General features: G+C 45.0%; 2 protein-coding genes and 1 long non-coding RNA gene across 5 annotated transcripts; 2 read left to right on the top strand and 1 right to left on the bottom strand.

Moving 5' to 3' along the window:
* Window positions 1-46: 46 nt before the first annotated feature.
* On the top strand, window positions 47-2270 carry rnf182 (ring finger protein 182). The gene has a single exon (XM_047332081.1). It carries the CDS (start codon window positions 850-852, stop codon window positions 1714-1716), a length of 867 nt encoding a protein of 288 aa, XP_047188037.1. The 5' UTR covers window positions 47-849; the 3' UTR covers window positions 1717-2270.
* An 801-nt stretch (window positions 2271-3071) lies between these two features.
* LOC118310866 lies at window positions 3072-7713 on the bottom strand. 2 transcript variants are annotated; one of them, XR_004793856.2, is made up of 2 exons: window positions 7577-7713; window positions 3072-4467 (listed from the first exon to the last, which is right to left on the bottom strand). It is a non-coding gene; the product is annotated as an uncharacterized LOC118310866 (long non-coding RNA). The 2 variants fall into 2 exon arrangements; XR_004793855.2 differs by lacking the exon at window positions 7577-7713 and adding an exon at window positions 7001-7139.
* Window positions 7166-23959, top strand: ranbp9 (RAN binding protein 9). Of its 2 annotated transcripts, none has more exons than XM_035634126.2 (14): window positions 7166-7858; window positions 10383-10494; window positions 11626-11678; window positions 12979-13146; window positions 14276-14298; window positions 15741-15925; window positions 16329-16441; window positions 17482-17590; window positions 17938-18092; window positions 18215-18368; window positions 18547-18665; window positions 19150-19301; window positions 20066-20177; window positions 20920-23959. In XM_035634126.2, the coding sequence occupies exons 1-14, from the start codon at window positions 7642-7644 to the stop codon at window positions 21048-21050; spliced, it is 1803 nt and encodes a 600-aa protein (XP_035490019.1). In that variant the 5' UTR covers window positions 7166-7641; the 3' UTR covers window positions 21051-23959. The 2 variants fall into 2 exon arrangements, with proteins under 2 accessions (XP_035490019.1, XP_035490018.1); XM_035634125.2 differs by having other exon boundaries at window positions 7170-7858; window positions 18544-18665.
* Window positions 23960-24773: the final 814 nt, after the last annotated feature.

Raw genomic sequence — 24773 nt, 5'->3', positions numbered from 1 at the left:
AGACTCACGCGGAGGTCGCTCCACCTCATGGAACTATATTCAACTCTTATATGAACACAGAGTTATGGACAATATATTACATTTAATGTGAATAAGTTCTTCTAAATATGAGACACTGTAGCTTTAAATAATGTATATTACAGCTGTGTGCCAATTGCTACATTTGAAGACCGATTGCGGTGCAACTTGTCCTGCTGAACGAAATGAATTCGTGATTTCTTGTACATACACTCTCACAAACTATTAAACCATAGATGTTAAAGAGCTTGTGTGTGTGTGTGTGTGTGCGCGTGTGTGACGGCTACTAATTGGACTGAATTTCACTGAGCAACAAAAGATTAAGCTCGAAAATTCCAGCTCTGGTTTGCACAGGCTCTGCTTTGTTGTGCCTTCGCCTCTGTTTGTTCTCTTCTAATGCTGTGTTAACAGTTATCTCTCTCCCTCCCTCACTCACTCTGTCTCTTTCTTTCAGTCTCTCTCACTTTCTCTCTATTTTCTCGTGCGGCCCATGAAAGGCTTTTTTGCCCCAAACAAAGCTCAGTTGCCCCAACTGCTCAGAGGCAGGCGAACCCTGGAGGCCCGTACCCGCTTGCGAGGTGCTTTCCACATTAACTCACAAATCAATCTCTCTCTCTCTCTCTCTCTCACACACACACACACACACACACACACACACACACTGCCGGAGCCTGTGGGACAGCCACAATGAACCCCGGACCTTCAGCGGAGTGGATCACCCTCGTCTCCACCCATGGGAGAGTTTTTCTGTCGCTCGGTGCTGATCCTGGACCTGAGCTCTGGGTTGGACCTTTCTGCTGAGGTCGAGGCGGAACACAGCTCGGTGGTAGGATGACGATTGAGCCGCAGAGCACCGAGGATGGCGGCATCGGTGGAAGTGGTTGTGGCCACATGGACATAATGAGCACCGAGGAGCTGGAGTGCAAGATCTGCTACTGGGCGTACAACCTCGGGAGTCGCCGGCCAAAGGTGCTCGAGTGCTGCCACCGCCTGTGCGCCAAATGCCTCGCAAAGATCCTGGACCTGGGTGAGTCGCCTCCTCATGCCATGGTGTGCCCGTTCTGTCGCTACACCACCAGACTACCAGGGGAGGCGGTGAGCAGTTTGCCAGACGACTGCAACCTGGTGGCGGCGCTGTCCCTCCAAAGCAGGAATCAGAGGAACCTCCACTTCCACCAGGAGTCGACCACGGAGCTGCTCCTCAGCCCCAGACACCTGAGCTCACTGATGGTCAGCAGCGCACCTGTGATGTCCCCTTCCCCTTCTTCGTCGTCTTCCTCAGCCACCACCTACTCCTCCATCCGGGGCTCCCCTAACTTTGTGGTCATTACAATCATGGAGCCTCCGCCGCCGGTGGCCGCCTCGCACCAGGACCTTCACCGCCAGCCACGCGGCTCGCACACATCGAGCCGGGGCTACCGCTCATCCAGCCTGGACTCCATGGCGTCCATCACGCAGAGGTGGACTGTGTGGAACTGTGCGGCCCTCCTGTGCCAGACGTCCGCCCGGGCCCTGGTGTGGGTGCTGGGGCTGCTGTACTTCAGCTCGCTGCCCATGGGGGTTTACCTGCTCATCATGCAGAGGACAACGATCGGGGTGCTGCTGGTGAGCCTGGTCCCTGCCAGCCTCGTCATGATCATGGTCTACGGATTCTGCCAGTGCATCTGCCATGAGTTCTGGGACTGCATGCCGCCGTAACGGGAGCAGATGATTGGGCAGACGGTTTGCTTTGAATATGCTTGACAATAAGACAATAGATTGTCCAGAATTCACTAATGGGGGATGTTACTGTGTAACTGGCCATGTGACAATTACTTCAGTGGGAGATTGTTTGTTTTTTTACAGGAGAAGAGAGCGACACACACTTATGTACATTGACAAAGGGAGCTTTTCATTATTATACATGTTAATTTGTGCATTTGTTTACTTTGATAGACATCGAATTACCCAGTGGAGTTCCAAGTGACCGATTCTGGAGGGACCTGCTGCACATCAGGCCTAAATACTGCTGTAGTGAGAAACCCCGACGGATTTTAAGGTGTTAACAATAATAACTGCCTCTGACAACTGTGGATCTGATGTGTTATCTGACAGTGGCCCTCAACCTTTTATGATTGTGTCTCAGCCATAAAAGCAGCACGTGAACTTGAACCATTGCAGAGTCCTGAGAGTTCTTGAAATCAGTATGAGCACAACAAACACAGGATCAAGTCTGAACCGGAGTCTGAACGGAATGTACGCAGTTAGAGGTGAAGTGTTCCTCGCGTCTAGGTGTCAACTGACTTATGATTGACGCTGATAATCTTTACAATCGATTGAGGCAGGTTCTTTTGTTCTCTGTGGTGGCGTTGAGTCTAAAACCACCAGAGGGTGCAGTGACCACTCTCCCCCCTCTAAATGGGATGTCCTGCACAGTTTATATCCAGTGCCTTCTTTCGGTTTACCAATGACGATTCTGTCGGTCCATGTTCGTCTCTGTCAATGAAACAGAAACTCCGCTTGGCCGACAGAATCGCCTCGGCTTCGGATCAAACTGTCGCAGCTCAGACTCTTGAGTCAGAGGATAACTCAAAAGCTGCCCGAGTGTTTGGACGAAGAATCTGAAAGTCAAATGACACTGCCGAGCTGATGTCAGGGCCAGAATTACCCTCTGTGGGGCCTGGGTCAAAATGAGCTGTGGGCCCCTGGACCCTCCCCGGCTTCTGCCACTCCCACTCGCTCTGTGAGGTGTATGCATTAGTTGATAATTAGTTTTATAATTTCTAAGAACAAATAATGTAGCAATATGAAATCACATAAAAAATCTAAAGCTTTAAAACTACATGTTCTGCCTAAGGGGAGAGTAAATTTGTTAAATGTGCTCTTTAGAGTTTTCTTGTAAACAAATAAAATTAATTTAAATTCAGTGTTTCTTATCAAAAATAGACTGTTTATAAGTATCTATGTTTACTAGTAGTCTTCCTTTTTAAGCCTTTGTAGATGCATTAATAAGTTTACTTGAACGTTACCGCCACCAACTGTTGGCAATAATAACAAATATTAAAAATAATAGGTTTCTTTGAACAGTACTTTATGTCGCACAAGAAGCATGACAACCAGATATTACAGAGTGCTTGATAGAAACAAAAACAAAAAAAATACGTATTCAAATTATATCAGGTCACAACAAATAAAACACATACATGTTAAAGTGGCAGTAAACGCTTTTAAAGCAATACAGGTTTTGTAAAATATCAGCGAATATTTCCTCACCGTCCTTTGAAAACCAAAAAAGGGTGCGACACAAGACTGAGAGTGCAGTAAACATCACTTGTCTACACATTAAGACGTGCTGGCAGCAGGCACTGCGACTCTGCGGTTTTGGCCTAGTGGTTAGTGTGTCGGTCTCCCGTACCGGAGGTCGTGGGTTAACGGCCCTGTCCGAGCAGTGAAATCGCAACAACAACAAAGAGAGAAACAAGCTTTCTCCAAAATCACTTACTGCCCCTTTAAGACAAGATGTATCACCAATATTGAATCAAGTTATAAAAGTTTTCCGATAACAATAAATGAAAAGGCTCCAGTTGAATAGTGTCATACGGGGTGTTGCATCATGCTTTAAAAAAAACACACCTCTGTAGCGTTACTAGTGGCGATAAACTCTGATGGAAGACATGACAGCTTGTTACAAAAGTGAAGCCAAAACATCTTGATCGCCCCCTGGTGGTTGGCCGCAGTATAGGTCATAAACCCTACCCCCTGCATGTTAGCAGATGGGACTTAATAAATACTTTTCTCGAAGGTGGTTTCTGTTGTTTTCGGTAGACAGTAGACACGGTTCACATCTGTAGAACGGTAGGAAGATGAGATGCATCGTCCATCTAAACATATAAATTCTATATATATATATATACACACACAAAAACATCTGTGATGCATCAAATCACTACGAACGCCCCCACAGTGGACCTGGAGACTAAAAACAATGAAAGAGTTTTACACAAATAACATTTGTGTGTAAAAGCATGTAATGGTTACACCTTGACAACGTATTGTTGATACCATTCCAAAAACGAAGAAATGACCAAATAAGGTACCAGAACATTAAATTGTCATTCTTCATATACTGAATTTACTGTAAGAAGAGTACTTTCATTATTTCCGATGCAACTTCACTGTTTGTTCCATCACTATTGCGATGCTGGGACATAGTGGGGGTTATTAAACAAACACTGAGGATCTGTTCCCCGCACAGTTTGTCCTCGTCTTGCTGACAATAAACAAGCCCGGACTTCGAACCGTCTCTGTTTTCCAAGGGACTCTCTTGCATCTGAATCTGGGCAAGTGCTTCCCCAACAGAGAGCGTAACATCATTCCAGATTCCTTTTCGGTGATGCAATGAACATTCCCACATGTTGGTGTGAGGGACGTTCCCCGGCTGCGCGAGGCCAGACTGAGCAGTCTGAGCTGCTGAAAAAAACAAAAACAACACAACTCTTTTTATTTTGGTTCTTTCACTGGCAAGCATGAACAAGATATTCCTGCCAATCATGTCATCAATTCACGCTTTTGTTGTTTTTTTTGATATTCATGTTTTTTTTTCACTGTGGTAGCCACTGGTTTACAGTGATGTCCCTGTGAAATGATGAAGAAAGGCCGGATGTATGGAAGCAAATAAGAGCCACTGAATACTTAATATTGAAATATTTTATTTTGAAAAACATGTATCTGAATTTATTTGTTCGGAATTCACCTCTTTGAAATTATTTTACAAAAATTCAGATCTCAGATTTCAAGTTACAATTTTTTTCGATTGCTCAAATTCAGATCGAAAAATTCACACAGTAACATCCGGGCTACCCAGGATAGGAAAAGCAATTGAGCCTGCATGCAATCGAACCGACGTCTGGCCTATCAGAGCACGGCCTGTCTGTCATGTGATCCAAGAGATCGGCACGGATATTGTGAAGGTGACTGCCAGGGGAAACGAAGGCGCTCCGGTAAGTTTGCTGTTTATGTACAATCGAACTCAGGGCTCGACAGGAGTATGTTGAAGCTAAGTCTGTTTGGAACACAGATATGGTTTGTGTGACTCGTGTGTTTATGTAGGTAAGTCATCACATGACAGACCGTCCGTGCTCTGATAGGCCAGACGACGGTTCGATTGCATGCAGGCTCAATTGCTTTTCCTATCCTGGGTAGCCCGGATGTTACTGTGTGAATTTTTCAATCTGAATTTGTGCAATCGAAAAATTTTAACTTGAAATTTGAGATCGGAATTTTTTTGTATCTGAATACCGAAGTAAAATAATTTCAAAGAGGTGAAATTCCGAACAAATAAATTCAGATACATGTTTTTCAAAATAAAATATTTCAATATTAAATATTCAGTAGCTGTTAAAGTACAAAGAGTTATGTCTCTTATTTGCTTCCATACGAATGACCTCAGGAGCCACAGAGGATCTAGATTCACTGTGTTAATTAGTCGTTGATCAGTTGCAAATCTGTTTAGTGAAGCATTCATTCAGTGCAGCACAGGGGAATGATGAGATCCTCAAGGTAGGTTTAATTCCTTGCAACCCTATCTAGCAAGAAAAAAAAACCCTTCGAAACATACAACACCTGGATTATGTTTTTTGATCAAAATACAGTAATGCAGATATTTTAATTACAGTATCTGTAGTAGTATCTCTTGACACTGGATCTATCTACAAAATGTCCATTGACAATGTGTTAAATTCATTTTAAGATCTGATTTGATCTTTATTTATCTCGAACCGTTCAAAAATATATCAATTACGAAATAGCAAAAACAAATTTCCATGACATAAATCCCAGTCAACATAAATCTTGTACGTACATTATTTGGGTTCGAGAAGGGTCAGAAGCTTATCTGGTCCTGCCCATTTGTTTACAGCTTCAAATTACATATTATTTAAAAATATATTTATAAAGTATCTCTCAAAACTTAAATGTATAATCTTGCAAAATAAACAGTATTTTTCTACATTACATTCTACAATACATTTAAATATTGAGCTGCTCCATCTGATACTTGTCAATGAGTTTATTCGTTTGTTTACTTTTTTTTGGAAAACTTTAATATGATTGCTAATTTTTGTTTCCTCATCGGGGTCGTTCCAAAGAGAAACTTCGGACTGAAGGTTGTTTAAAATTATGTGAGGAAAAATTTGAGGCTTGGCTTAATTCTGAAACAGTCTTGGATCATGTGACACAGGTCAAGAACCCGACCGATAAATCGGTTGGTGAATGATACCGCCAATATTTGCCTTTCACAGACATATCGGTATCGGCCGATATGTTTAGAGCCCGACCGATATTATCGGCCGACTGATATGAGCCTTTAAAATTTGCATTTATGTTTTTACATTTTAGGTAAAATAAATGTTTTTTTTCCTAATTCTAGTTCTATTTATTTGGTTGCATTTGTCATTTTTATTTGTTTTTGTTCTGAAAAAGTTCATGGTTGAACTAAAAATATCAAGCCTCAATTACATTTCTTTGTCATAAAGGTTTGATAACAACATCTTAGAATCACTGACAGCTCAATTTATGTATATATAAATCATATATGATCATATATGTATATATATATATATATATATGTGTGTGTGTGTGTGTGTGTGTGTGTGTGTGTGTGTGTGTGTATATATATATATATATATATATATCTGCCTTTCAGAGACATACCGGTATCGGCCGATATGTTTAGAGCCTGACCGATATTATCGGGTGACTGATGAGTCTTTCATATTTAAATATATAAACATTCATACATATATATATATATATATATATATATATATATATATATATATATATATATATATATATATCCTTTTTTTTTTAAAATCTGTCTGTAATTCTAAGATGTTGTTATATATCGGCCAATGTATCTTTTCAGGAATCTTGTATTCTTTATTATCGATATCGGCATCGCCCCCCAAAACAATTCATATCGGTCGGGCTGTTCCTGTTCAACCTCTGTAATTGATGATGCTGAGGATGACGACGACGACGATGACCATGACGAAGATGACGATGATGATGACGATGATGAGTCAGTGACTTCATCCACCTCGTGAGCGCCCTGATGAGCTCGCTGCTCGTCCTGTGTATTGACTTCCCGTCCCGAGCCGCCGTCAGCCAATCAGATGCGCGGATAACACTCAGACAACAAACAAAAGATCGAGGCTAGCGAGCCGAGCCGAGCCGAGCTCCCCCCGGACTGAAGTCGACCCGTGTTGACCTCGAGCGTCGCTCCTCTCCTCCCCCTCTCCAACGAGCCTGTTCCCGCTTCGCTCCGGACCCTGTGCAGCAGACAGTCCTCGTTTCAGTGCCCGCGTGTGGGCCGATGTCAGCCCGAGCCGCCTCGGCGATCGCCTTGCGAAGCTAAACGCGTTAGCCTAGCCTTAGCTAACTCGGTTAGACAGCTACTCTGGCCAGCGACGCCTGTTAGCATAGCCTGTTAGCTTAGCTTGCTAGCAAGCTTAGCAAACCCCCTCCTCCCCCCTCCCCCCTCCCCCTCCTCCTCCTCTTTGACTAACTTGACACTGACTGACACAAGTGGCTCTGGCTTGTCGCTGACGAGCCGCTTCCCACGTCTATACTCGCGTCGCGGCCATGTCCGGGCAGTCGTCGGGCGGCGGGCTGCCGATGTCGGTGCTCGTCCACGGGGACGCGGCTCTCAACGAGCAGGAGAAGGAGCTCAACCAGCGTCTGCGGCGGCTCTATCCGGCCGTGAACGAGAGCGAGACCCCGCTCCCTCGCTCCTGGAGCCCGAAGGACAAGTTCAGCTACATCGGGCTCTCGCAGAACAACCTGCGCGTGCACTATAAAGGTACGACGCAGTGACACACGCACACTGAAAAACCCATTACCTAACGCGCCAGTGTTTTGCTAACGTTAGCTTAGCCTGCCGCTTAGCGGATCAAAGCCAGCTGCCGTTGTGGCTAAAAACAAAGTGGGCTAAAGGTGCTAGCTGCTGCTAACTGCTAAGTGCTGCTGCTCCTCCGCCAACAACAAGGCAGAGGACATCTTGCAGACCCGACCAGCTGGCGGAGGAGGTGTATCCGCGGCCAGAAGGGACCGAGCAGCTCGTTGGCTTCCCTCTTGTCTCTCTCTTCCTGCATGTTTAACACAGATAATAAAGTTCCCTTCTGTAACCGAGCAATCGTCGTCGTCAACATTCTGGTTACGATCGTCGTGAGTCATAAGCCCCCAACAAACATCTAATGGCTAATGCAGGAGCTTCACTGGCTGGTTGAGTGACAGGGGCCACACGTCAGTCAGAAGCATTGACGGGCTCTGTTTGTGTCAAGTGTCACTCAGGGTTTGGACTAGTTGCCCTAGTAAAGCGGCTTTTAGGTCTCTACCATTTCCTTGTTACACAATGTATTTGTCCATCCATCATCTACCACTATATCCATGTAAGGGTCGCGGGGGGCTGGAGCCAATCCCAGCTGACATTGGGCGAGAGGCGGGGTTCACCCTGGACAGGTCTCCAGCCTATCACAGGGCCACATACAGAGACGGACAACCATTCACTCTCACATTCACACCTACGGTCAGTTTAGAGTCTCCAATGAACCTGACTCCATTCTGCATGTCTCTGGACTGTGGGAGGAAGCCGGAGAACCCGGAGAGAACCCACGCATACACGGGGAGAACATGCAAACTCCACACAGAGAGGCCCTGGTTGGTTTGAACCGGGATTCGAACCCAGAACCTTCTTGCCGTGAGGTGAAAGTGCTGACCACTACACCGCTGTATTGGTACAAACATCAAAATCAACCTGGACATATACCAGATCATATCATGCACATTAGGGTTCCCCATTATTTCTCTTTTTGCCAATATCCTACATGCCGATATTTTACAACTAATTGGCAGATAACCGATATATGTGAATATATAATCTTTTTTATCCCCAGACCTATCGCACGCTCTTATAGTGTTGGCCCACCAACAAATGCAGACATAAAATACAAAGTCTAAAACTATAGAAATATTAATTCCTTGTGCAAAATAAGAAAAATACTTCAACTTAGGTTATGTGAAACATGCCTTATTTATTTATGACAATTGCTTTGAAACAAAACAAGTAAGATGCATCCTACCTGAGACACTCAAAACAATAACAGCCACAACCAGGGCAAATTTGGTCCAATTTCACAAGAGACAAAGTAACTAAAAATAACTTGGAACATCAGAAAAGTGCATTGTACAACTTTACAGGTGGGCTCATTATCTGCACTGCATTGAGATGTGCAAACAAAATCGCAGAAAGTGCAAAAAAATCTAAGCAGCTTCAGTCCCTACAATATTTTTGATTTTTTTCCGATATCCGATATTAAATTTTAATGACAATATCGGTACAGATAACGTGCCAATATTATCGTGCATTCCTCATGCAGATGTTGTCACACTTTAGCAATCGCTCATTGGAAAACTTGTATATGAAATACCAACAACGGTGCGAAACAGATCGTCCGCAGAATATTGTGTCTTTACAGCTACGTTGAGCTGACGATGTAAGGTCGTTTGTTATTAATATATTTTATTATATCAAAGTAAACGGAAAGTTAAGTAAATTAAGCTTTTCTTTAAGGTAGTCTTGGTCTAATGTGTCTCCATCCACAATTATCAATTCTTTAGTATGTTGAGCACAAGGGACCTTAATGATATTTGCATTAATCTGGATCTGTTTTTAATTTTTATTTAATCTTTTCATTCAGTTATAAACAAAAATGCCAAGAATTAACTGGTGCCATGTATTTACATGTAAATATCTGCTGGTTTTCTTGGCCTTTCTATATAGTTCACTGAGCACTTCTGGGTTTAGAAGTGATGGTTGGACAATGCAAGACTTAAAGATAACATCATGTTGTGCTTTGGGAAATAACAACAAATAATTTCCCTTATTTTTTTTATGGAACAAACAATTAACATCAACAATTAAGTGATTCATTTTGAAAAATGATCATGAAAACTGAACTGCACCAATGATGCAATAAAGATATTTGTTTGAATAAATAACAAATGTTTCACAAAACAGACACCTTTAGTGTCAGAATAATTTATCTGGCAACCATTTTGTCTGTTGGAAGATGGAGGTGAAACGTTTTATTTTAAGTCTTTTCTGCTTCAGTTCATTTTCTAGATTTTAATAATTAATTTTATTTTAATGTTGTCTTTTTCAGAATAAAGTCACTAGTCATAACATTGCTGACCATGTAAACATGTAACATGCAAACGCAGTCATTTTCAGGGGGTTTAATCTCCTCCACAGTTAATTGTGGTGCAAACAATCCTATGTCCATTTGTAATAACCCCTTACTTTCACGTTTTAACCTCAACTCAAGGTCACGGCAAAACCCCGAAAGATGCGGCGTCCGTACGGGCCACCCATCCCATCCCAGCCGCCTGCGGGGTCTACTACTTCGAGGTGAAGATCATCAGTAAAGGCCGAGATGGGTAAGCACACAAAACCAAGAAAAAGCATTTCATCCCAACACTTGAGATACGTCAGCGTTTTGGATGACAGCTTCCATAACACTTTGGTCCAAAGTAGAATATCTCAACAACTGCTGAAGTGATCGCAGTTAATTCGCAGGCGAGTTTGATGAGCCTCAGTTTCATAATGGACCAACGTTATTTTACACCTCATAATAACAAAGAAGAGTGTTTTGCACCGTTGGTTTATCGTAGAGCTGTGAGCACATTTTCTGCTGTTGACACTGATCGTTTACACTTTGCATCAGGATGTATGTAGATCATTTGTCATAGTTGTTGTTAGAAAGATCAGATATTGGCCCACAAGATATTACAGCCTATTCTTCTATTCATACATGAGATTCTTATAAAATGTGTTTTGAGCATGCTGCCATGTTGTGGTGTTGTTAATACCAGATAAGTCGCTGTAATGCTTTGCTAACCCCTAAGGATCTCAAACTGTAAATCATTAGGCAACATGTTACTTGTTTTTGGAAATTCATATTGAGGGAATACATAAGACGTAACATGAATTGTGAGAATCTTCAAAGGACGAGAAGTCAGTTTTCGGTCACAGTTGGTTGTTTTCAACCTTCTGAACCTCCTGACCTGAAATGTCTTCATACAAAAAAATAAATCTGAAAATAAAACTTTAATTGGATTTTTCTGTTGGCGTTAGTGTCTGTAAGGAAACATGAAGCTCAAAATTATCTGGTACAAAAGTTAAATACACTCAGACATTTTCATAAGGATTATTTCTATTATTGATTGGATTTACCTAATTAATAAAATATCAGAACAAGGTGAATAGAACACCCACCAGAATATCCCCCAGCATAGCGGGATGTCATTGACTGTCTACTTTAGTCTGCCCAAAAGTCCCAAACCCCCCCCAAACCACTTGGGCTAACCTAATATGCTAACGTTAGCATGCAAACGTTTAACCTCTCTTCCATCTTTCTATCTTGTTTTCCGTTGGATCCACTGAGTACTAGAACCTCGCAAGGCTGACTGCGAGGCTGTGGAAGACTTTCAGGTGTTTTATGGTGTTTATCAGCCAGGCGCGACCGGCGCTCCGCTCACTGACTAAACTCTCAACCATCTGTTCCACAGGTACATGGGCATCGGCCTCTCTGCTCAGGGCGTGAACATGAACAGACTCCCCGGTAAGACAACGCTTTTGTGTGCATTTGTTGCCTGTCGGTGTTTGTTGCCACTGCCTTTGGGTGTGTGGTGTGTGTCAAAACAGACTTGGTCACCGGGTCTAGAAATCCCTGTACTGACCAGAAGAGGGCGACTCTATGCGAAAACGACTCTACTTCTCGCTTGATTCATAACGTCAGTAAAAAGTTTGTTTGAACCAGTTTATGGTTCAGTCTCTAGTTTCAAGTCTTCTTCAATACATGATGTTCATTTTGTACATTATGGTCCATTTACAGTCTAATAGAACATAAAGCACTGGATGTGTCGGCCCGTGATTGACAGCCGGCACCGTCCCCAGTATGTGGGAATATGGTATAAAGTTTTCCTCATGAATACACGATCATAGCATGGGTGTATTATAGCATATAAAACTTGTGCAGAGAGTGGACGTGCCGGCTGCTTCTTATTGATAAGTAAACAGTTGACAATTTTGGTACTAAGCTAATGTCACTGATTATTATGTCTGATTGTTGATGACGCATTACGGAACTGTTCGCTTCGTGTGCGCGTAGACAATGACAGTTTCCTACGAAGACACTAATTTTCCTCCAGAATTTTAAATAGTGCAGCAACATACAGAGGCGTTAGTTTTACAACTGTAGGAACCGCGTGCCAATATGAAAAGGGTTTCCTGCGCCCACTTTGCCATGTCATGGTGCTTCACTGGTCGACGTCTGCACAGCGCTCTATGCTGAGGTTATCAGGCCAAACAGGAGCCCCAACCCCCCGTCACCGGTCTGATGACGGGACCCACCCTGGAGGTCCAGTCTCTCCACACCGTGATAACAGGAGGCCCAGAGCACACTGCAGACGGACTGGTGATGGCTCAAGAAGTTTGTGGTGCCAGGCGGCGGCTGCAGAGTTGTTTTTCTTCTTCCAGCGATCGGGATTAATTTTGCAGCTCGGCAGAAACTGTCATGATCCTGTCGCAGTGTGGTGTGGTCCGGTCCGCACCATTTTTTTCTTTTGTTTTCGATTTACAGAGCCTGGGCTGAGCCGGAAACCAAAAATATTTTCCGCCGCGTACACAGAACCGACAGCTAGCGGACCGTGAGGAAATATTGACAGATTTTTATAAAACATGTATTGGTGCAGATCCGACCTTGTTTTTTGGACGTTTTCAATAAATTGCCAGAGAGTTTCATGAGTCATTCTAGTTTGTTTGTTTGTCGGCAGGATCACCCCCAAAACAACTTTGTGAATTCTGTTTGTGTGTGTTTTTGCCGCTTGCTCAGTTCTCATCTTGTTTTTCACGTCCCTCAGGTTGGGACAAGCACTCGTACGGTTACCACGGAGATGACGGCCACTCCTTCTGCTCGTCCGGCACCGGGCAGCCCTACGGACCCACGTTTACGACGGGCGACGTCATCGGCTGCTGCGTCAACCTGATCAACAACACGTGCTTCTACACAAAGAACGGCCACAGTCTAGGTGAGGAGCTCGGGGAAACCATCGCGCCCTGATGTTATTATATGGCGTGGACCTCGATATTCACCTGTGGTGAGAATGATGCTTAACATCGACATGGTAGAAATAAATCTCTGCAAACCTGAATGTGTCACAGGTGCGTCAGTGGGATGCAGAACCTAAATATAAGAGGAAAAATCCAGCCTGGTCAACGTCCTGCTAATTTCTTAGGTGTACATAGATATTAACCAATTTAATAAACTAACATTTATAATTTTGTTTCCCCTCCACCATGGAGTTTATGTTACCGGGGCTAAATCACCACGGTAACTCATCCTGAACCTCTCATTTGCTCCGAAGAAGGTTGAGTTGTGTTAAATCTGTCACCGGCCCAACTACCGACCAACCAGATCACTGGAAAACCAGAGTCGTCATTCTACAGGATCCTGACTGGGACAAAAGAGTTTAGAGGAATACATAGTAATAGATAGGTTAATAAATATCAGAGCTTTCATTTGAATTCGATAAAGATGATTTGAATCTCTGACGATGTTTTACTTTCTTAATCTGGAACAACACGCGGCGCCTGTGACGATACATGGTAGTAAAAAGATGATACTATCTCTTTTATTAGAACAATAATCAACACACTGATCAATGTCTCTCATGATGATTAATGAACATTAACAGTCTGATCTCCTCACTTCAGCCTCTTTTCATCACAGTTTGATCATCGTCAGACAAAAGGGCAAAAATATTCACTCAATAGTAAACTGGCTAAATTCCTGTGATTAATTTACATCAGATTTTTAGAATTTTGGTTAAAAAAAATTTACTTTTTTCATTGTTTGGTCATATTATTTTCATTTCACTTTGCAGAAAGTCACTTTTGTACATCACTTGAACCAATGTGTCGTTGTTTCTTTACGTATCATAGTTAAAACTTCGATGTCGTTGCTTGTAGCTAACGACTCCACGGCCTCTTCCACATTGAACGCGCTCGTGAACCGGATATGAAAACCAGGGTTCAGCTGAGACTGTTGACATCCAGCTTCTAGTTCAGGTCATCAGGACGGACGATGTTAAGTTTTAGTTAACACACATCCTGCGTACTGTGCTTCTTCCCGCTGACACCCTTTCTCTTCCGTTTCAGGTATCGCCTTCACCGACCTGCCAGTGAGTACCCACATTTGTGTTCACTTCTGAGTTGTTGAGAAATCTTTCAGTTTCCCTTGATGAATCAGAGGCCGAGGACACAGGCCTGTTTATAGGAGAGGTGTTTACACTGTGCCAACGGGACCTGGAGGCTTCAAATGTTGATCGCAGAGTCGCTGGTTCCCTGGAAAAACACGAGGCACCGGGGGAGAGAACAATTTTTTTACTGATTTTTTTCACACATTAACACCCGAAAATTAACACGGCAAAGAATCCTAATAGGTCAGATCAAATCAATAGAAGTGCTACTGGCAGCATGTCACGATGGATATGTTTATTCATCGTGCACAAGAAAGCAGTTGTACACTCTGTATCCGATTTCGATACCAGCATCGGAAACATCCCCGATACTGCTGAAACATGTCGGATTGTGCGTCCTCCCCCCCGGTAGCGAATGACAACGGGGCGGGCTGTTTTCTTTCGAGGGAGAAGAAAATAAGAGTCTTAGCCGCAACACAATAATCCATTGAGCAGCCAAACAGGCCTGGCCCTGAGCCACACATTCATGTTCCTCCAGAATTGTGCAGCGAAGTGCGTCACCTCGGCACAGCTGACCTTTATGGTTATTGGACCGTGACAAAGGCAACTTTTAGAGAGAGAGAGACACACACACACACTGTTGTGCGTTCCTCTCCAACCGTTAACGTAATAACAACTCCATACGTAGTCCCGTCTCCGTTTGAAGACCAGTCCCAACTCTTAACTCACCCCACTGTTTCATATAATCATCTGTTTGTGTTAGGATTTAGAACCTTTGGTGTCACAACTTCCTCTGATCAACTGAACAATGTGACTAGATATGTAGGACGTTGTACCCGTGTGAGCCCCCATACCCCACATTTCTGCCTGTCTCCTCGTCCCATCGGCACAGACGTCGTCGGGAGCTTAAAAAAACAGTTTTGCCCAGGAACTAGAAATTGACCATGTGAAGATGACGCTAACGCATCTCCCCTACCTCTTGTTAACCCCAAATTTTTTTGTCAAAAATTCCTGTATACCAAGCCAGGGTAAGGGGTTTACACAGCATTTGAGAAACCGGGGTATCACCTCAGGTTTTTAAACTGCGTCATTGGTTCGGATTAACTAATCGATACATTGAGCCGCTTGATTGACATGTACATTTTGGTCGATCTGTGCAATAAAAATCTGACTTGCTGCCCCTTGAACTTCCTCGGAGTTATGGGCCCTGACTCTCCATTAAAATATGTTACTACAGTTTTATTACATTAACTCTGGCAGCTTGTAAAGTTGAGAAAAAGCTTACACGTGATTTTTGTTTGTTTGTTTTTTTTGCTTTTCCTGTTTTTCCTTCCTGTTTGTATTTATTTTTCAGGCTACACTCCCCAGTCTCCCTTCTCCCCTCTGTCGTCCTAACTCTTTGACTCCATCCCTCTCTGCCGCAGCCCAACTTGTACCCGACCGTGGGCCTTCAGACTCCTGGGGAGGTGGTGGACGCAAACTTCGGCCAGCACCCGTTTGTGTTCGACATCGAGGACTACATGCGAGAGTGGAGGACGAAGATCCAGGCGCAGGTCGACCGCTTCCCCATCGGCGAGCGCGAGGGCGAGTGGCAGTCCATGATTCAGAAGTGAGAGGGTCGGAGTGCCGAGTTGATCTTGTGTTAAACCTGCACAGTAAACATTCACCATTGAATCAACAGAGTTTATACGAGAACACAATTAGTCATTTAAGTCATTTAATTATTGTCACAGTCCAAAAAAACACAGTCCTGTTTTGGTTTGACTAGAAAAAACTAAAAACTTGTGGGACTGGGTTTCTCTTCATGACACGTCCTGATGGGATTAGCTCTCCGTTGCTATGATTACGTGTCCTGAATAGGATTAATCTCCGTTTGATGGGGATTGGGGTCGAAGGAGGGCTGAAGTGAAGTTGCCCCACGGCCTTGAACAGTCAGAGTGCAGCCGCCTCCACCAGACTTCTCCTGCCTCTGTCTGATCACTGAATGTGTTTTGTTTGTTCCCCCCCGTTAGGATGGTCGCTTCCTACCTGGTGCACCACAGCTACTGTGCCACGGCCGAAGCCTTCGCCAAGTCCACCGACCAGGCCGTGCACGAGGAGCTGGCTTCCATCAAAAACAGACAGAGTGAGTCCGTCGGTTAGCAACCGGGAGTTTTGTCGGCAACTTAAATCTGTTGATCTTTGAAGGTCATGTGTTGGTGTTCTGCTGTTCATGGGAATAAATGGTGATGTAGGCAAGAGACGGATCTGCTGGTGAAATATTGTCTTAGACGATCATTTTACTGGCGTGCCAGCGTGATGTGTGTGCGCATCACTTTTAAGCGTCCTCTGGAAACGCTTCCGTTTCGTTGCGAGTGCGTCTAGATCTTTAAAATAAAATAAAAGAGGAAACTGCCGTGTTTGCCCGTGTGTCATGTAACCGTCACTTCACTCTGGAGCCGGGGGCCAATAAGAACCTGAGTCTACTGCTGAGTCATTTGACCTGGGTGTGAATTATGAGTCCATCCTTTGCAGACGTAAAGCCAGACGTCGGTGGGCGTCGGAGGGTTTTCTGACATGTGGAAAAGGGGCCTTTGTGAATTGACACCCTCTCTAACTTCAAGACGTGTGAGAGTGACTGCCTTTTTGCGCGACTCACACATTTCACCTCATTTCCTGTCGGTATGAAACCGCAATTCTTGTTGCGTTCCAACAGCAAAAATATGTGTACTGTAGAAGATACCGACTGCACACAATAAGTACGTGGTTTGCACCATCTTTGGGGTGAACGCCGATCACCGGTCAATCGCAGAAGCATTGAATCAAAAACGAAACCTTTTTACATTCAAATGCTACCAATTCCATGAAATGCTCCAGTTGTTGAAGTCCACATGGGAGCTGCTCCGTTACAGGGCAACGTTTTGCAGCAACGTGTTAGAAAATGGACACCGCAGAAGAGCTGTGTCGCTGTAACAAAAAGCGACGCGCGCACACACACACACACACACACACACACACACACACACACACACACACACACACACACACACACACACACACACACACACACACACACACACACACACACACACACACACACACACACACACACACACACACACACGGCCTCCGAGTTTTAGAAACATGGCACGAGGATTACATCTTGTTTAATCTGTCGGTTTGCAGAGATCCAGAAGCTGGTGTTGTCGGGTAGAATGGGCGAGGCCATCGAGACCACCCAGCAGCTCTACCCCAACCTCCTGGAGAGGAACCCAGACCTTCTCTTCATGCTCAAGTACGACCGAGTTCCTCAGTGATGTAACACACATTTTCTTTTTTTAATATAGACACTAACTCGTTGTGTTTATCAGTTGAGACTGATGAATAAACTAGTGAATGTTATTTAACACAGAAGATCATTTGAGGTGTAGTTTTCTTTCTTCTCTCTCAAGTCAGTTTCACTCCGATTCAGACAGTTTGGACAGAGATGTAGTTGTTTTTAATTTTTTCTCCCTGCATCCTGGTTTCATGCTTAAATAAGCTTAACTTCTCCTCCTCCGTTTGTCTCTACGTCCATCCCACCGTTGCTTCCTTGTCGCTCCTCTTCACACCCTCTCTCCTTCCCGTTCCCTCCGTCCTCAGGGTGAGACAGTTCATAGAGATGGTGAACGGGACGGACAGCGAGGTGAGATGTCTGGGGGGTCGCAGCCCAAAGTCTCAGGACAGTTACCCCGGCTCGCCCCGACCCTTCAGCAGCCCCAGCCACAAAGCCAGCAGCTCCCAACCGCACCTCACAGGTAACGGTCCGCCGCGTTCATCCAGAGACGACGAGTAGCTTCCTATACCTGCTGTGTCACTATATGTCAGTTCACTAAACTTTTTACCAATGTCACCCTTCGTTCTTGTTTTTGTTTTAAAGGGTTTGACGGCAACTGCTGTAACGGCGTGACGTCGAATAAGAGCCACGGCTCCTCCCCTCACAGTCACAAGCCCTGCCCCCCAGGCTCTGGCTCCGCCCTCCCAGCGTCAGACATCAGCCTCAACGGGAGCCGCGGTCAACAGCCCGTGACCAGGTACGGAGGAGAAACCTTGCAAACACCTAAAGCGCTTAATGCGAATATTTCCTCGTAAGCTGTCTGTGTTTATAAAAAAAAAAGCTTTAAGATAAGTGGTCAAAAAGAGAAAACCCCTTCCCGTGAGACGTCACGCATTCTGACGGTTTCTGTCTTTTTTGTGCTTTTCCCTCAGCAGCGACGTGGACATGGAGGTCGACCACTTCACCAACGGAGTGACGGAATCGTCCTCAAATGGTTTCCTCAACGGCAGCTCCAAACACGCCTCCGAGCCCGACGACTGTGACGCCGACATGGGTGGGTAACGTGTTAGTGTGCATAGGTGACGGGGTCAACAAAAAGGATCGAGTTCATCCGTCGTACGATAAGTTATTAGAGTTCTGGGATGTGTGACTGAAAGTTTTTCGGTCTCATCCGTCCTCTTTTCAGATAGAGATGGTATCATTCTTTCTGTGTATCGCTGCGTTCACGCCAAACGCGAAGCGAATTTTCGTTTTGCGTTACAACACAACCGTTCTCTGCCATCAGTGACGTCGGGAGGATCTCGACGCTAATCGGCTTGCGACATCACGTCACGCGAGATGTTGAGTGAAGCGAACTACGTGCGGAAACTGCCGCAAAATTCGCGTCTAATTTCCTTTTGCGTTTGGTGTGAACGCGCCATGAAAGTGACAATCGGGGGTTGGAGGCTTTTATTCACCCATGTAACATACCCCTTCTGTGAATGCACCGTCACATCCGTGTCCCGTTTTTGCACGCCCAACTGGCTGCGGCTCCGCAGAGGTAGAATCGGCTCAGTCCAAGCGGCAGCTGTGCGGCGGGAGCCAGGCGGCCATCGAGAGAATGATCCACTTCGGCAGGGAGCTCCAGAGCATGAGCGAACACCTCCGCCGCGAGTGTGGCAAGAACTCCACCAACAAGAAGATGCTCAAGGTAAGGGGGCGGGGCCAACCGCTGATCGCACTCGAACCAGTGCCGCACAAACGCAATGTTTAATTGTACTTTTGGGATTTTTGTTCTCACCTATTTTTGTCATAAGTGAGATATTACTTTATATTTTAATCATATAAAACAGGGGTCGACCGGTGTGGCCTTTTCTGGGGCCGACACTGATTATTACTAATCCAAAAGGCCGATAACTTGTCTGCAGTAAAAAAAAACAAACAAAGGGTCTAAAAGTTTCAAAGGATAACATTAAGTCTTTTGTCTGGGCCGCGAGTGCCCTCTTGTGGGCCACAAAATGTTTTCAACTTGAAGTTCACTTTCGGTCGGCCTCTAAAACCAATGGACAGGGGCGACGACCACATCACCTCCTTAGAGAAGATATCAGATAGATCTGGACGTTGAGTATGTCAAGATATGTATATATATATATATATATATATATATATATATATATATATATTTATTTTTAAAATGCATATCCCATAATCCACAGCATCATCTGTCCGTCACTCTTCCTGCCTTAAACGGAGTCAGGAATTCGTTGTTCTTGGGCCAATAGAAATAGTCTTGGGCCAAATTCAGCTAATCGGCCGAACGTGGGAGGATTCTGTTTTATTGCAGTCATGGAAGTTCAGGTACAGAACCCAGCAATTCGTGGGCTGGTGACGCAGGTGCCGAGGACAAAGGGAAGCGGCTCCATATGTGGTGTGATCAGTGTCTGTTGTTGTTGTTGTCTCCGTCTGCTGCCGCAGGACGCGTTCAGCCTCCTCGCCTACTCGGACCCCTGGAGCAGCCCGGTCGGCTACCAGCTGGACGCCATTCAGAGGGAGCCGGTGTGCTCCACCCTCAACAGTGCAATATTAGGTGGGTTCAGCCGTCATCACCGCTGTTCACGTATCACTAGAGACACTCGTAGATGAAAATTCAAGATGTCGAGGAACCCAGACACGTGCGCGGATCATTGGGTTTGTAAATTAGCTTTTTACGTGTACGAATGTGTGCAAACGGAGAGTAACGAGACTAAAATGCTTTTCAAAATGATACTGTATAGCTCGGTGTAGTCGGATTAATACTCAAATGCGTTTTAGTCTGGGACCTCCAGCTTCAGTGTCAATTTCCAAGAGGCGTAATTCCAACGGACGCAGGTGAATCATGTGAGCGACAGACCAGAGCAGAGAGGAGACGTCAGTGATGATGATTCCACAACGTCTGTGAACCAGTGTCGAATGTGAGATTATCTGGTTCTTTTAGTCGGATGCTCATTTCACCAGCGGGAGCCATCTTGGTTGTTCACCGAAGAGGGTTCTCTCCGCGTCACGGTGTATAAACCCCGCCCGTTGTCAGATAATCTGTTGTGGTTGGACCGGCAAGATTTTACGCCGGAGAGAAATCACTTCCCATTGGAGGAGATCCAGACCGTGAGTCGGGCAGAGCAAATTTAAATCAGTTCCCAGAGTTCATCTAGGTCCCAGGCTAAAGGTTAGATACCGTCCAACGTTTGACAAAGAAGCTAATCGAGGTGTAGACCTGCCGCACTGACGCCTCATCACTCCTGTTGTGTTGTCGTCTGTCGTCCTGATGTCACTGTTCCTCTTCTTCCCTCCAGAGACTCACAACCTGCCCAAGCAGCCGCCTCTGGCCCAGGCCGTGGGTCAGGCCGCCCAGTGCCTCGCCATCATGGCACGGACTGGCAGCGGCTCCTGCGCCTTCGCCTCTGTGGACGATTACCTGCACTAGCCCCGTGCACGCGCGCGCGCGCACACACACCACACACACACCACACACACCACACACACACCACACACACCACACACACACCACACACACCACACACCACACACACCACACACACACACACACACACACACACACACACAGGATCAGCCCAGAAATGTCTCCCTCCACCTGCAGTCATGTGTGAGCTGAGGCAGGATAAGTCGTAGAACGTCGACCATCTCACTTGCTTCTTGTTCTGCTTCTACCGGTCGACACAAACGGCACCTGGAAATTCTGGGCAGATCTTTAGGGTTCAAACACACAGGCACACACAGACACACACACACACACCACCTCCCTTTCCATCGTAAATATGAAATGACACCTTCCCCTTGGTCGGCCTTGCTGAACTCCTCCTCCTCCGACCCCCTGACGCTGCGTCCACATTGTTCCGAGCGACAGCGGGCGACGCCAGCCAAGAGTAGCCAACTTGAAAAATACCCAGAGAGCCAAACTCACGTGGACCCATGGGGGAGGGGGCAACAGAGACCCTACCCCCATCTACCTGGGGGGCATTTAAACGAAACAAAAAAAAACCTGGTGTGAAGCATAAATGGAGAAAATAAGGAAGAAAACCACAACAACAAAAAGTCAAACAGACGAGCGACCGTCATGGCCGACCACCGCTCAACGTGGTCCCTCTGACCCACCGGCTCGCAAGGTCAAACGCACGCACACGCATTATGAAACACGCCATCCAGCAAACACGGAGGCGGGCTGATGCTGAACGTAGGATTTAAAGATAAATAAATAAATAGAGGTCCAGCTCCGCAGAGGCTCGAACCACAGACCCCCCCCCTCAACACACACTGTCTTCAGAACACCGGCGGACATTGACGTGACGCGTGCGGACTCTGTCACTCTGAAGTAGCCGGAGAGAATCTTCAGTCTCGACTCCACGTTCCCAGTTTTTAATCTTTTTTGTTGTTGTTGTTGTTGTTGTTTTGTTTTCTCATGGACAAAAATTTTGTTTCTGGGGGGAGGGGCGGGGCGTTGCTGAGGTGTTACCTGGCTCTTTTAGTTTTTGTTTTTCCCCCCAGGTTTACAAGGCATGGTGCAGACGTTGATGATGATCATTATTAATGTTGTTGTTGTTATTATTATTCTAATTATCATTATATTAATTATTGTTACTCGCATTCACCGTATATTTGTTGAGCGCCTGCAAGAGCAAAGATCCCACCGACTTATTATAATAAAGGTCCCGATTCCCACGATTACCAGTGACGAGAGTGTCGTACATATTCACGTTTATATATATATGTATATATATATACATATATATATATATATATGACTTATATCAGAGTGAGATATTTAGTTATCAAATGAAATTTTTAAAGAAAAAAACCAACAGTCCTTTAATGCTCTGTAGTGACGTCAGTGAAGTGTTCTCGCTTTGACGTCCCCCAGTCGGTCGACTCCAGGGTTCCTATGCAGGTGGAAAACAAATACTTATATCTTTGACCTTTTCCAGGTCTGCTAAATTTTGGCAAACAGAAATTACTCTCGAGAGTTTTGTGAACTATAATTTCGTGTTATCGTGGTCCTCGCTAGAGCTGCAACAGTTAATGGACTACTGAGTTAATCGCCAACCGTTTTGATAATTGATTAATTGGTTCAAGTTGTTTTTATGGAGGAAAAAAAAGGTCAAGATTCTCTGATTTCTGCTTCTTAAATGTGAATATTTTCTGGTTTCTTTGCTCCTCTGTGACAGTGAACTGAAGATCTTTGGTGTGTGGACGAAACAAAACATCATGTTGAGGTTTTTGGGAAACACGATGGATATTTCCTACAGATCCATTAATCGATTACGAAAATAATGGTTGTTTGCAGCCCTCGTCCTCGTCGTGAAGTCGTCGCTCTCACTACCAATGCGTTTCTCCGACAACACGTTGGTGATGTTAGAGACGGGGATGAAAGCTTTATTCAAACGTCAACCCCCGGCACGGTCACGGCACAATCGGATGGGAGTCATTTTTTGAATCTGTCATTGCAGAAACATCAGTTTTAAACCATCATTTCTTCCATTTGGCGATGAAGTAACGGCCCTGAGCCGCATGACAGACCGAGGACTTTCATTTCCTGTTTGCTCCGACACTGGTTCTTCGCAAGACCACCTGGAGGCTGTGCAGCTCCACCGGCAGCAATTCTCAATCCAGTCATGATTTTCTGAAACTGCTGCTGGTACATAATTATAAGATTCAGGTATAAATGGCCGCAGGTCCACCTGCCTCCGTCTTGCCGTGTCTACCCGTCATGCGTCTCATACCTACTAGATTTTCAGTTCCCTTTATTATTATTCTTTTGTTTTCTGACCAGATCCTCCCCTGGCCTCTTAGTACGCAGAACTTTGATGGAGAATTTAAGAAAAAACATTTAAAAAAAACAACACCAGTCAGTGTTGTCAACTGCACTGTGGCTGCCACACTTACAGAATGGAAAAACCCAGATGCTTTAGGAAGACGACTTCGCAGCTGTGTTGGTGCTCGCCACTCGCAGAGGAACAAAGTTATAACTACTGCTTTTTTCTTTTCTTTTTTAAATTTCATTTTTTACTCCGAATCGCAAGCAGCCCCGGCATCGTTTAGAAAACCTCTTGGACAAAGTGTCTGTCGTCTCTGTCTGAGTAAGGTCTGAAACCGCTGCATGCCATAGTAAAGTGGTGGTGAGATCAAGTTAGATGTCTCTTATTTGACTCTTTTAGTTTCTCCTCCTTTGAGCCAGTTCACGCTGTGTGAGGAAGATGTCGACCAGTGAGTTGTCCACTTGCTGACTTGTGTCCATTTGGAGAAAGAGAACAAAAAAAAAAAATGTGCAATTTGTGTGAGGGTGAAAAGATTTCTATTAAAAGACAAATGCTGATGGAACTTGTGTGGATGTTGCTGGAGCTGAGGTCCGTCTCCTGCCTGTGAAACCAGTTGAGTCCCGCTTTTCAATTTCCTTCATGGACTCGAGACCTGCGGAGTGTCAACGGGAGTTCTGTCGAGGGTGTAATATCTGGGTCTATGAATTCAGCACCTCTTCCTTTTAAGTTAGCGACTACAGGAACACGGGACCAGGGGCGTAGCACTGGAGGGGTGGAGGGGGACAGTCAACCCAGGGCACAAAGTTGTTTTTTTGTTGTAATTAGTGTTTTCTAGGTAATTAGTGTCAACACATAAATTAAAAATTGTCTTAATACATTGGTTGAGAGACTGAACTATGTATTTCAAATTAGGGTGGATGTTCTCTGAGGGGCCCGCCCACTTCTTATAAAAGGTGCAAAATGGTTTCGTCCGCCAATCACGACTCAGCGCGAAAATCTGTCGGATAATCTACTGACCAGTGACTTTGTCATGTGCCTTCAAGAAAGTAAAGTCTGGGTCCCAGAAGAGGAAAGAGGCGCAAACAAACCAAGGGGAAAACAACTTAATTAAAGGGGGCTGGCAATTAGCAAACTCCTACTATGACAGCTAGCTTGCAGCTACCTAGCTGATATTGACACAGCTGCTATTGCTAGCTAACTAACTTTCACTACATGAATACAGAAGGACTAAACCAGCTGGTTACTATTAGAAAAAACAATCATATATTAATCAGCATCATCTCTGCGGGGGCCCCCCACAGAGCCCGCTTATGTCTACGGCCCAGAATTTGGTGCTACACCCCTGCATAGGACAACGATGAACAAACACATTCAGT

This window comes from Scophthalmus maximus, chromosome 5 (genome assembly GCF_022379125.1).
Source record: "Scophthalmus maximus strain ysfricsl-2021 chromosome 5, ASM2237912v1, whole genome shotgun sequence".
Classification (NCBI taxonomy): Eukaryota; Metazoa; Chordata; class Actinopteri; order Pleuronectiformes; family Scophthalmidae; genus Scophthalmus; species Scophthalmus maximus.
Note: the sequence above shows the minus strand (reverse complement) of the source record. Positions and strands in the feature narration are given on the sequence as shown.

Bases quoted from the DNA above. Each gene is read 5' to 3' on its own strand.
- rnf182 (XM_047332081.1), top strand. From the start codon at position 850: ATGACGATTGAGCCGCAGAGCACCGAGGATGGCGGCATCGGTGGAAGT.
- ranbp9 (XM_035634125.2), top strand. From the start codon at position 7,642: ATGTCCGGGCAGTCGTCGGGCGGCGGGCTGCCGATGTCGGTGCTCGTC. The intron at 10,495-11,625 runs GTAAGCACACAA...TCTGTTCCACAG, and splicing joins ATCAGTAAAGGCCGAGATGG to GTACATGGGCATCGGCCTCT. The intron at 18,093-18,214 runs GTAACGGTCCGC...TTTGTTTTAAAG, and splicing joins CTCCCAACCGCACCTCACAG to GGTTTGACGGCAACTGCTGT.